The following is a 12,177-nucleotide window of genomic DNA, read 5'->3' as shown; positions in this document are numbered from 1 at the left end:
TATGTATTTTCCTAGGAGACATTATTACACAAAAATTGATGCACAGGATACTACTGCCTTATGTCTTTTGCATACACGATGACATCACTTGTATAATAGATTACCACAAGGATTTAATCCTCAGTTTGCTATATCAAGGTCCAGAAATCAAGAGTTTCATCATACAAACATATGATGCAATTAAGTGTTACAGTTATATGGGAAATTGCCTGATTTAGTTGGCGAGCAATGGGCCCTTGTCCAGTATAAAAGCAAAGACACCCTCAAGAGGAATTTGGCTCTGGTTTTCATGACAGATCCTTAGAGTTTTCTTGACAACAATAGGAAAATGGCTTTTTGTTGCCTTTTTCTAGAATCTTTACTCTCCTTTCCCATCTAGGCTACACTGTGGGACGGTCTTATACACTGCAAAGCTAAATTGTTTTGGGGTTCACTCAAGATTGGCTAGCTGCTTCCAACAGCCTTCAGTTGGTGTGCATAACAGCATTGCAGTGTATAAGACCTGCAAAAATACATACTTTACTCTCTTCACACCTTCTAAAGTGCTACCGTTTCTACAGGATGAGCTAACCCCATTGCACTGTGCCGCCCGCAATGGACATCTGCGAATTGCTGAAATCTTGCTGGACCATGGAGCACCCATCCAAGCAAAGACCAAGGTGAGGAGCCTGGAGAAATATCTATCTATCTATCTATCTATCTATCTATCTATCTATCTATCTATCTATCTATCTATCTATAGATATAGATATAGATAGATATGTATATATAGATAGATAGATAGATAGATATACAGATACACACATATAAATAATAATAATAATAATAATAACAACAACAACAACAACAACAACAACAACAACAATAAGTAGCAGTAGTAGTAGTAGTAGTAGTTGGAAGGGACCTTGGAGGTCATCTAGTCCAACCCTATACCATTTCAGGCAAATGGCTGTCCAGTCTCTTCTTAAAAACTTCCAGTGTTGGAGCATTCACCACTTCTGGAGGCAGGTTGTTCCACTGGTTAATGGTTCTATCTGTCAGGAAGTTTCTCCTTAGTTCCAGGTTGCTTCTCTCCTTGACTAGTTTCCATCCGTTGCTTCTTGTCCTGTCTTCAGGCGCTTTGGAGAGTAGCTTGACTCCCTCTTCTTTGGGGCAGCCCCTGAGATATTGGAACACTGCTATCATGTCACCCCTCACCCTTCTCTTCATTCAACTAGACATACCCAATTCCAGCAACCGTTCCCTATGTTTTAGCCTCCAGTCCCCCAATCATCTTTGTTGCTCTTCTCTGTACTCTTTCTAGAGTCTCGACATCTTTTTTACATTGTGGTGACCAAAACTGGATGCAGTATTCCAGGTGTGGCCTATATTAAAAAAACATGTAATTTACTTATCTTTGCTAGAGTCCCAAATTACCAGCACCTCTGCCTAAAACCCCTTACGATGTCTTGACGTAACAGGAGCAAAGAATCCAAGAGGCAGTGAAAAATAATCACTGGCAAATGATCGGTTTCAAATATGTGAAAGGGCTCAGCCCTGTTGGGTAATATGTTCTGCTGTGCTCATAACTGCTAGACAAAAAAGTTGCCCGGCGGCCTGTGATCTGTAAGAAAAAAAGAGACCCATCTTTTCTTGTCCCTCTAGGTTGCTACATATAAAGCTCTTTGTGGCCTGGGGCCTAGCTGTTTGAGGAAATAGCTCTGACAGCTTCTGCTCAGGTGGTCTGTGTCAGCAGAGTTGACACACCGTGGATCGCTTTGATTAAGTGGTGTCATTTATCAGAAGCCAAGAAGGGGCCTTGTCTATTGTGGTGCCTGCCTTATAGAAGGAGATGCCCTTTGCAGTGGGTGCCGTATGGAATGAGATGCTCTCCAAAATTTGTGTGGTCCTCAGCTTGTTGGGTTCTGTAACATTTGGATGTTCTTCTAGACCTGGGGTTGAGATGCTGGGGGTATCTGCTATTTTTGTTGCTGTCTGGATTTTGTGCCCAGATCCCATCCTGTTATATTGTGAACTGCCCATAATCACTTGGAGTCGGGTAGATTAGATTAGATTAGATTTATTAGATTTATATACCGCCCTTTCCCGAAGGACTCAGGGCGGTTTACAGGGCATTTTAAAATCACATCAATATAAAATACAAAGTTAAAAGAGAATTAAAAGATTAAATTATCCCTGAAAATAAAACCCCAGTTAAAATTCTCAGCCTGGGTCAGAGAGCTCAAAGAGCCAAGTCTTCAGGTCTCGGCAGAATGAGCGTAGGTCAGTGGCAGTCCTGAGCTCCACGGGCAGCTGGTTCCAGAGGGTAGACGCACCCACAGAAAAGGCCCTCCCCCTGGGTGTTATTCGCCGGCAATCTTTTACCGGCGGTACCCTGAGAAGACCCTCCCTGTGCGAGCGCACTGGACGAAGGGAGCTTGATGCTGGCAGCAGGTGTTCCCTCAAATATCCCGGACCCAAGCCATTTAGGGCTTTATAGGTCATTACCAGCACCTTGAATGTCACCCGGAGGGCAACCGGAAGCCAATGCAGTTCACGGAGTAGAGGTGTTACATGGGAGTAATGCCTAAATGGAATTCAATCAATCACTGAAGCAATCTATTACCGAACTCCTACTGGCTTTGGGCTGTTTACAAGCATCTTTGTTTATCAGAGAAATCAGCTGGGAGAAATAATCATTGGCCAGGGAAATGACCCTTGGTAGGTGAGATGGTCTCCACATTTGGAATATTGCATCCTGTTTAGGTTGCCAAGATATAAAAATGATATTTAGAATCTAGAAAGAGTGCAGCGAAGAGCAAACAAACAGAATTGGGGGGATGGAGGCCAAAACCTGAAGAACAGTGGCAGGAAGAGAACAGTCTAACGAAGAGAAGGACTAGGGGCAACATGATAACAGTCCTTCAATATCTAATGGGCTACCACAAAAAAGACGGGGTCAACCTATTCTCCGAAGCACCTAAAACAGGACATGAAGCAATGGATGGAAACTAATCAAGGAGAGATTCAGCGTAGAAATAAGGAGAAATTTCCTGACAGTGAGAACAATTAATCACTGGAATGGCTTGCCTGCAGAAGATGTGGTGCTTCATCACTGGAAGTTTGTTAGAAGAAATGGTATAGGAGGTTGGACTAGAAGACCTCCAAGGTCCCTTCCAACTCTGTTATTCTGTTATGACCTTGATGGAGAATTACAGGTGCTGTTGCTTAAGCTAAAAGGGCCAAAGCATTGTTAAAAGGCCAGAAGATCTAGATAAGATTTGAAAATGTCTCAGGCAGAGGCCTCCTTAGTTCACTGAAATATAAGATAGGGGTGAGATCCACCATATTCAGACTTGAGATTACATTGCTGTAGGCCAGGGGTCTTCAGACCTGGCCCTTTTATGACTCATTGGACTTCAACTCCCAGAATTCCTCAGCCAAGGTTGCCTACCCTTATGACTGGTGGACTGCAACTCCCAGAATTCCTGAGCCAGCGTGGCTCAGCATGGAAACCTCTCCCTTTTCCCTCAGCATGGCTGGCTCAGGAATTCTGGGAGTTGAAGTCCACCAGTCATAAAAGAGCCAAGGTTGCCTACCCCTGGAATAGACTTATGCCCTGGTTAAGTGCATATGGGCAAAGGTCTTAATTGCAATCTGCACAGGAAACCTCATGGCTTCTCGCTTGCTCTAACGTTGCTCCTGGCTGCCTCTTCCCTAAGTATCCCTTGTAAGGAAGGCCATCCCAGTCTCACCCTTCTTTCCTTTCTTGCAGAACGGCCTCTCCCCCATCCACATGGCCTCCCAAGGTGACCACTTGGACTGTGTTCGGCTTCTGTTGCAATATAACGCCGACATTGATGACATCACATTGGATCACTTGACCCCACTGCATGTGGCTGCCCACTGTGGCCACCACCGAGTGGCCAAGATCCTGCTCGATAAGGGAGCCAAGCCTAATGCACGGGCCCTGGTGAGTAGAGGCCACCGAAATAAGGTGAGGCTAGGCCAGGGGTAGCCAACCTTGGCTCGTTTATGACTCACGGACTGGCTCAGGAATTCTGGGAGTTGAAGTCCCCGAGTCATAAACAAGCCAAGGTTGCCTACCCCTGGGCTAGGCAGATACCTGTTGCACTGCTTTACCGATTGGTCTCCTTTCCCTGGGCTTGCAGAACGGCTTCACTCCACTGCACATTGCCTGTAAGAAGAACCACATAAGGGTGATGGAGCTTCTTCTGAAGATGGGAGCCTCCATCGACGCAGTGACGGAGGTAACGGAGCATCATGGGTTCAGGAATCTACTGATTTCTGTAGAGCTGACCTCAAGTAAATGACAGTTTCTAACTACAGTATCGGGAAAAAGATGTAGACAAGTGCAGAATTAGAATTCAACTATTTTCCCTCGTTTTCTCTTGATAGTCGGGCCTCACTCCTCTTCATGTGGCCTCCTTCATGGGAAATCTTACCATTGTCAAGATCCTGCTCCAACGGGGAGCATCTCCCAATGTTTCCAATGTGGTGAGTAAAGATTAACTGACTTAGCTGATTTAACTGTTTCTTTTGAACAATTTATATTGCTCTAAGCTGTACGTTCCAGGCATGGGTTTCATCCCAGCCAGTTTCGGTAATGGCAACAATGTTATACTTAATCAATTAAATTAATTAAACTGAATGATTAACTTAATTGATTTTAAAGTTTAATTTCAAACTTTGATTAATGAGTTGATTCATTAACTAATTAATTAAACAGTTAATCAGTGGAACAGCTTGTCTTCGGAAGCTGTGTGTGCTCCATCGCTGGAGGTTTTCAAGAAGAGATTGGACAGCCGTTTGTCCAGAATGCTATAGGGCCCCTTACTTGAGCAGGGGGTTGGACTAGAAGACCTCTAAGGTCTCTTCCAAGTCTGTTATTTTGTAATTAAAAGACATTTTCAGAAGGGTCAAAACCACAAGAAAAATTAGGAGGGTTTAAGCAAGGTTTGTTTTAGGGCAGAAACGCATTAAATGTTTTTTTTTTCATCCTCTTATCTCTGAACAGATCTGAGATGTGTTTTTTGAAACACATATTGTCTATTTCACTTCCCAGTCTGACTTTGTGTAGCTTTTGGAGATGAAAGTATCATTCATTTAAAAAAGAAAAAAGAAAAAAGCAGACAGTCCCCTCACCTGAATCCTTCCGTCTTTGAATGATGAGGGAGGCTGATGGGAATTTTTTCTCAGCTCTGGGTGTTCTCCGGAATGATCTTTTCTTCTTTTATTTGCACAGAAAGTAGAGACACCTCTCCACATGGCTGCTCGGTCCGGGCACAGCGAGGTGGCAAAGTATCTCCTCCAGAACAAAGCCAAGGTCAACGCCACAGCTAAGGTAGGTACCTGTCTGTGGGATCAATAAGTCAGTGCCTGCAACACCAGGGAATGAATGGCTTTAGTGGCTGCATGTAGGAGAAGAACAGTAGAGCTGGGGTGGTGGAGTTAAACGAGTCATCTGTCTAGAGTCATTACAGTGCCACAAACAGTTGACCCTTATCTAGCACCAATTTAGTGTTGAATTTTAGTTGACTAGATTCATGCTGGCTGGGGAATTCTGGGAGATAAAATCCACAAGCCTTAAAGTTGCCAAGTTTGGGAAATCCTGCAATAATGAAATGGCTTGAATGACACAACATAAATTTGTTCCCGTGTTCTTGCAACTCACTGGATCAAAACCACCCCAGTCCTAGCCTTGTAATTTCCTTGTACAAGATAGCCTCACGTCGCCTCCATTGGGGCAGTGTGAAAAAGGTAGGCCATTCAGGCAGCGCCGCACAACAAGCTAGGATGAGATGTGTGTGTCTTTCTTATTTCAGGATGATCAGACACCCTTGCACTGTGCCAGCCGCCTTGGGCACTGCGCCATGGTGAAGCTGCTCCTGGAGAGCGGCGCCGATGCTAACCTCTCCACAACTGCTGGACACACACCGCTGCACATCACGGCTCGTGAGGGGCACCTGGACTGTGTTTGTGCTCTCCTGGAGAAAGAGGCATCCCAGACTGCCATGACTAAGGTTGAGAATGAAGGCTTCCCGTTCCCTTCCCTTCCCTTCCCTTCCCTTCCCTTCCCTTCCCTTCCCTTCCCTTCCCTGCCTTTCCATTTATTTCTTTGCTCAAATTCTGCCTGGAGATCTTTTAAACCAGTTCTCATTCAATTTAGTGAAGGAGAATTTACAGGTAATCTTCAAGTTACGGCCGTAATGGGACCTATCCATCACGGTCCTAACTGTGACAGTTGTAAACCAGGCTGTTCACGTAACTGACCCAAAGTTACAACCCTTTTTGGGGTGGTCATTAAGTGAATGCTGCAGTCATTAATTGAACCAGCAGCTCACTGTGGACACAGTTTTGCTGCAAACCAGACACTAATGCTGGTTTTCGGCAAAATCGTCATAAAACATGATCCCACGGACACAGGTGCTGCCAACAGCTGCAAAAGCAGCCTAGTTGCCAAGCACCCAAAGTGCATTCACATAACTGTGGTGGTGGTGGTGGAGCTGGTGGGGCACGACTGTCAAATGTTCAAATAGGGCAGGGGTCTTCAAATTTGGCCCTTTGATGACTTGTGGACTTCAACTCCCAGAATTCCTCAGTCAGGCACATGTGCCTGGCTGAGGAATTCTGGGAGCTGAAGTCCAGAAGTCATGAAAGGGCCAAGTCTGAAGACCCCTGAGAGTCTTGATCCAAGCCCGCAGTTTCATCAAAATGGCCGACTGAGGAATTCTGGGAGTTGAAGTCCACAGAAATTTTGGATTCGGTTGTCGTCGTAAGTCAAGGATTAATAATAATAATAATAATAATAATAATAATAATAATAATAATAATAATAATAATAATAATAATAATAATACCGTAATAATAATAATAATGATATAAAGTTGGAAGGGACCTTGGAGGCCATCTAGTCCAACCCCCTGCTCAGGCAGGAAACCCTATACCATTTCAGTATAGATTACCTGCACTCTTCCTGGAAGACAGATGCTGCAGTTGGGCGGGGGGGGGGGGTTCAGTGGGCAGAGAGGTGTGGGCCAGCGTGGAGTGCCCCAGAGAAGAGTCCTCTCTGTGTCTCCAGCTGCTGACACTCCCTGTTTCTCCCCAGAAAGGATTTACCCCTCTCCACGTTGCTTCCAAATACGGGAAGGTGGATGTGGCCGAGGCTCTGTTGGAACACAACGCACAACCCAACGCGGCAGGGAAGGTGCGTATAAGGACTCGGCCTCACCACGGCTGGGAGGTGCCGCTGCCCTCGGTGAGCCCTCTGTTTTTTTTCTGCCTCCTCTACAGAATGGCCTGACGCCTCTGCACGTCTCCGTCCACCACAATAACCTGGACGTAGTGAAAGTGCTGCTCCCCAAGGGCGCCTCTCCGCACAGCGTGGCCTGGGTAAGAGGCAGGTCGGCACCCACCATCCCTCCTGGTCCGGGTGGGAGTGGGTGGTGAGGATGCCCAGGGGGCAGTTGTTACCTGTCTGCGGCACAGGGCAACCTCCGGGCTCTGGCGTGGGAATCTGGAGTTTTTGGGAGAGAGGTCTCAGGGGTCTGTGGCTTCACTTCCTTCCCTTAACCTCACCCAAAACAAAGAAAGAAAGAAAGAAAGAAAGAAAGAAAGAAAGAAAGAAAGAAAGAAAGAAAGAAAGAAAGAAAGAAAGGGAAGGAAGGAAGGAAGGAAGGAAGGAAGGAAGGAAGGAAGGAAGGAAGGAAGGCCAGTCCCTAGATGTACTTGGGAATGGACCATCTTGGCAAAGGACACAGGCCACGGTCCCTTGATTGTTCATGAATTAGAGAAAGAGGGAGGGAAAAAGATAGGAAAGAAAGAAAGAAAAAGAAAGAGGGAGGGAGAGATGGAAAGAGAGAAAAAGAAAGAAAGGAAAGAAAGGAAAGAAAGAAAGAGAAAGGAAGAGAAAGAAAGGAAAGAAAGAAAAGAAAGAAAGAAAAAGAAAGAAAGAAAGAAAGAAAGAAAGAAAGAAAGAAAGAAAGAAAGAAAGAAAGAAAGAAAGAAAGAAAGATAAATCCCCCTCTTCAACTTTTCCTGACAACTTTCTGGGGATGTGATGTGTAGTCCTGCAATGACTCAGGGGCTGTTCTTTATCCCGGGAACATGGCTTTTGCTGGTCTAGAAAAGAAAACAGGAGAGGTGGCCCACCCTGAGTTTTAAAAAAAAGTTTACATGTGTCACTGGGGCAGAGGTGTGATGTCAGATTGTTATTTTATTTTTATGCAACATTCCAATAAGAAAGATTTCCGTCTCAGCAACTCCAAGCACTTTGGAGTGTCACCCCATTTTTCAATGCCTAATGGCACCGATTCTCCTAGATGTGGTTTCCCCCCCCCCCAACAAAGCTGTCAGTGGTTAGAAGTGGAGAAGTTGGTTTAGAACAAAAGATGTGACCTTTTTAGGGATATCACAACCCTAAGGACTACAGTGCTGAAACTAGCAAAGCCCAGCCAGATAAGCAGGCTAGGAAATGGCTAGACCAGGAGTAGGCAACCTTGGCTCTTTTATGACTCGTGGACTTCAACTCCCAGAATTCCTGAGCCAGCCATGCTGGCTCAGGAATTCTGGGAGTTGAAGTCCACGAGTCATAAAAGAGCCAAGATTGCCTACTCCTGAGCTAGACTAAGCACGGGTAGGGATGCAGTCCAAGAGCCATCACCATTGACTATTGCTCATCCTGGAACTACTCTCCAAGCCTAAAGCAAGGATGGAAGAACGATACACCTGGGCTCCCCAGAATTTGGAATCATAGAACATAGAATCATAGGGCTGGAAGGGACCTTGGAGGTCTTGGTCCACCCGCCCTGCCCAAGGTAGAAGACCTTATACCATCCCAGACAAATAGTTGTCCAATCTGTTCTTGAAAACCTCTAGTGATGGAGCACCCATAAGCCCTGGAGGCAAGCTGTTCTATTGATTAATTGTTCTCACTGCCAGGAAGTTTCTCCTTAGTTCCAGGTAGGATCTCCCTTTAAGGAGCTTCCACCCATTGCTTCTAGTCAGGTCAGCCCCCTTTTCTCTGTGACAGCCTCTCAGATATTAAGACTGCCAAGTCTTCTCTTTGTTAGGGTAGACCTACCTAGCTCCCTTAACCCTTCATCGTACAGTTGAACCCCCAGCCCCTTGGAGCTTGAACCGTGCAAGGGCTTGGTTCTAGCTCCTCAAGGACCAAAGGCTCGGAGACATCCGGCCTTCTGATCTCTCTGCAACTTTCCTGCTGATCTCTCTGTGACAGAACGGGTACACTCCTTTGCACATCGCGGCCAGGCAGAACCAAATGGAGGTGGCTTGCAGCCTACTGCAATATGGTGCTTCTGCCAATGCGGAATCCACGCAGGGAATGACGCCGCTGCACCTGGCGGCCCAGGAGGGCCACGCAGACATGGTGGTGCTGCTCTTCTCCAAGCAGGCGAATGGCAACCTTGGAAACAAGGTGAGTAGATCTTTCTCTTTGTTACCTCCTCGGAAGGATGGTGGGGACTCAGGGAAGGGTTGAGAGGATCACAGAGGTCTCCCATCTCTCCTGATCAGGAGAAGGTGAGAAGCTGTTTTATTCCTGTCTTTTGGCTATGATGGAGGAATAAGCAATGATGGAGGAATAAGGAAAAGGTTGCCTAGTATGAAATAACTGAGTTCATTGCTGCCTATTCTGATTGGCGCTGATTTCCCAACGTTTTGAGCATACCTCAAGGGGGCCAGGATCACCTGAAACCTTGTCCATGTGAAAACTCAAAGCCTAATCTCTCCGTCTTCTTCTCATGAGCATCTAAATGGCCCCTGCAAGAGTTAGAATGTGGACTCCGTTGAAGGTTCATTCGGGCTTCGTTTGTATATTAGGAAATTCATTCCAGCTTAGTTGGGCCAGGACACGTCCCCACAAGGTTCTCCTAAGGTCTCCTGCCTTGACTAGGGGGGTGGACTAGAAGACCTCCACGATCCCTTCCAGCCCTATGGTTCTATGATTGTATTAATATTTTCCCCCCAGGTGGATTTATTTCTGCAAAGGGTCATCAGTGGCATTGTTGCGTTTGGCAACGCTTCCCTTAACACGACTGCTCTGTCATGTTCTTTAAATAGTAATGTTCAGAGTGGGGTCTCTAGGAGAATTGCTACTAGATTTCCAAGAAACGATTCAGTTAAATAAGTGTGAATCTAGAGTAGTCCACTTCGCATTTTCCTGTTGTTTTTGCTCATTTAAAGGAGTTCTTTTCCATTCCCTACTCCAGTGTTTCTCCCCCACAGCAGCTTTAAGATGTGTCTACTCCTAGAATTCCCTAGACAGAGTGCTTCCTGGGGAATTCTGGGAGATGAAGTCCACACATTTTATTTATTTATTTATTTAATTTCTATACCGCCCTTCTCCCGAAGGACTCAGGGCAGTGTACAGGGCAATAAAATGCAATAAAAATACAATATACAAAAGTTAAAATGAGAATTAAATAAAAAGGTAAAGGTAAAGGTTCCCCCGCACATGCGTGCTAGTCGTTTCCAACTCTAGGGGCCGGTGCTCATCTTAAATATTTAAATAGATTAAATAAAATTAAATTAATAAAATAAAATAAAATAAAATAGAATAGCCCAATTGCAGTAAAAAGTTAATTAAAATTACAATTAAAATACCCCAAACCCATCAGACCAGGCCAGCTTGTTCAAATAGGTGAGTTTTCAGATCACGGAGGAAAGAGCGTAGGTCAGAAGTAGTCTGGCTGGGGATTCTGGGAATTGAAGTACACATAGCTTCAAGCATGCTGACTGGGGGATTCTGGGAGCAGATGTCCACCCATCGTAAAGTTGCTGAGGTGAAGAAACATTGTTCTAGAACCAAATCTAGTTAATCTCATAATCCTTCCAGAAGTTTCAGGTGAGGCACGCTGACTTGATTTTCCTTGCCTCTACAAATGGCAGATGCTTTTCTTTAACCCCAGGGGTACAGCTGATAGTAACGCAACAGAAACACATCAAGTTGTGTTGCACATCTGCAATTTGCCAAGTACCTCTTGTAAAAGTACCAGGGGAGAAAAAGAGATTTTTAAGAGAGCGAAAACAGTCGTGGATTAAAGGAGGCGCCAGACATCCAGCGAGCAAGGCAGTCCTCACACCTATTAATGAGTAGGGTTGGTCAACGTCTTTCCATGCTTTAAAGGCAATTGCCAGGGATTAGCAACTGGATGGAATCTGTTGCTTTATCCTTTTTTATTTGTGGGTTTTCTATAAACATTTTTTTGGCCACTGTTGGAGGAGATCAAATTCTCTCCTCACCAGAAGCATTCCTCTTCAGTTTGTACACTGCCAATTTTTACTGAAAATAAAGATCTGCCCTGGAGCCTTTTTGGCCTCTCTTCATTAAAAATAAAATGAAATCAAGTGAGGAAGTACCATCTGTGCGGGTCTGCCTCTGCCCCCCCCTTGTTGGACGTTTTACTTGGCTTGGGAATTGATTGTCCTCAAAATGCTACCCTCGGAGATTTTCCCAAACAGAGAACCACAAACCACCTGTTGTGACAAGAGTGACCAGGATAGCACGCCATCTGGAAAGCTGTGCAAGGAAATAGCTGAAACATATCGGCCTGATCCAGATCAAGACTTGAACGATAGGAAGTAGAAGATTAAGTTCAGATGAATTTACCTCTGGCCTTGAGAAGTTGCTTAGGGAGGTCAAGGGGCTGCCCAGCCCTAGAAAAGTTAAAAGCATGAGAAAGAGGCTGAGAAATTTTCAGAAAGAGGCTTTGTCATTGAAAAGGGGGTGGTTTTGGACATACATTTAAGAGTGTTTAATACAGCCTATAACAATAAAGCAGAGATGTCACCCTGTCAACAAAAGTGTGTATAGTCAAGGCCATGGTCTTCCCAGTTGCAATGTATGGCGGTGAAAGCTGGACCGTAAGAAAGGCTGAGTGCCAAAGAATCGAGGCCTTTGAACTCTGGTGCTGGAGAAGACTCCTGCGAGTCCCTTGGACTGCAAGGCGATCAAACCGGTCAGTCCTAGAGGAGATCAACCCTGACTGCTCTTTAGAAGGCCAGATCCTGAAGCTAAAACTCAAATCCTTTGGCCACCTAACGAGAAGGAAGGACTCACTGGAGAAGAGCCTAATGCTGGGAGGTTGAGGGCAAGAGAAGAAGAGGATGACAGAGAATGAGGTGGCTGGATGGAGTCACTGAAGCAGGAGGCGTGAG

At 45.4% G+C, this 12,177-nt stretch overlaps 1 protein-coding gene and 1 long non-coding RNA gene across 10 annotated transcripts in view; one reads left to right on the top strand and one right to left on the bottom strand.

The window, feature by feature from the left end:
- ANK1 (ankyrin 1) overlaps nucleotides 1-12,177 on the top strand; it is a 126,740-nt gene that overhangs the window by 60,655 nt on the left and 53,908 nt on the right. For all 9 annotated transcript variants that reach the window (XM_083368327.1, XM_083368328.1, XM_083368331.1 and 6 more), the window contains exons 9-17: nucleotides 561-659; nucleotides 3,755-3,952; nucleotides 4,152-4,250; nucleotides 4,399-4,497; nucleotides 5,246-5,344; nucleotides 5,826-6,023; nucleotides 7,109-7,207; nucleotides 7,294-7,392; nucleotides 9,239-9,436. In XM_083368327.1, coding sequence (XP_083224453.1) covers nucleotides 561-659; nucleotides 3,755-3,952; nucleotides 4,152-4,250; nucleotides 4,399-4,497; nucleotides 5,246-5,344; nucleotides 5,826-6,023; nucleotides 7,109-7,207; nucleotides 7,294-7,392; nucleotides 9,239-9,436 — 1,188 coding nt within the window. The remainder of the gene's footprint in view (nucleotides 1-560; nucleotides 660-3,754; nucleotides 3,953-4,151; nucleotides 4,251-4,398; nucleotides 4,498-5,245; nucleotides 5,345-5,825; nucleotides 6,024-7,108; nucleotides 7,208-7,293; nucleotides 7,393-9,238; nucleotides 9,437-12,177) is intronic.
- Nucleotides 8,208-9,230, bottom strand: LOC310643789. The gene is made up of 2 exons (XR_014493155.1): nucleotides 8,610-9,230; nucleotides 8,208-8,477 (listed from the first exon to the last, which is right to left on the bottom strand). It is a non-coding gene; the product is annotated as an uncharacterized lncRNA (long non-coding RNA).

This window comes from Vipera ursinii (assembly GCF_947247035.1).
Source record: "Vipera ursinii genome assembly, chromosome: 8".
Lineage (NCBI taxonomy): Eukaryota > Metazoa > Chordata > Lepidosauria > Squamata > Viperidae > Vipera > Vipera ursinii.
The sequence above is the reverse complement of the archived record's forward strand: the minus strand, read 5'-3'. Positions and strand labels throughout refer to the sequence as shown.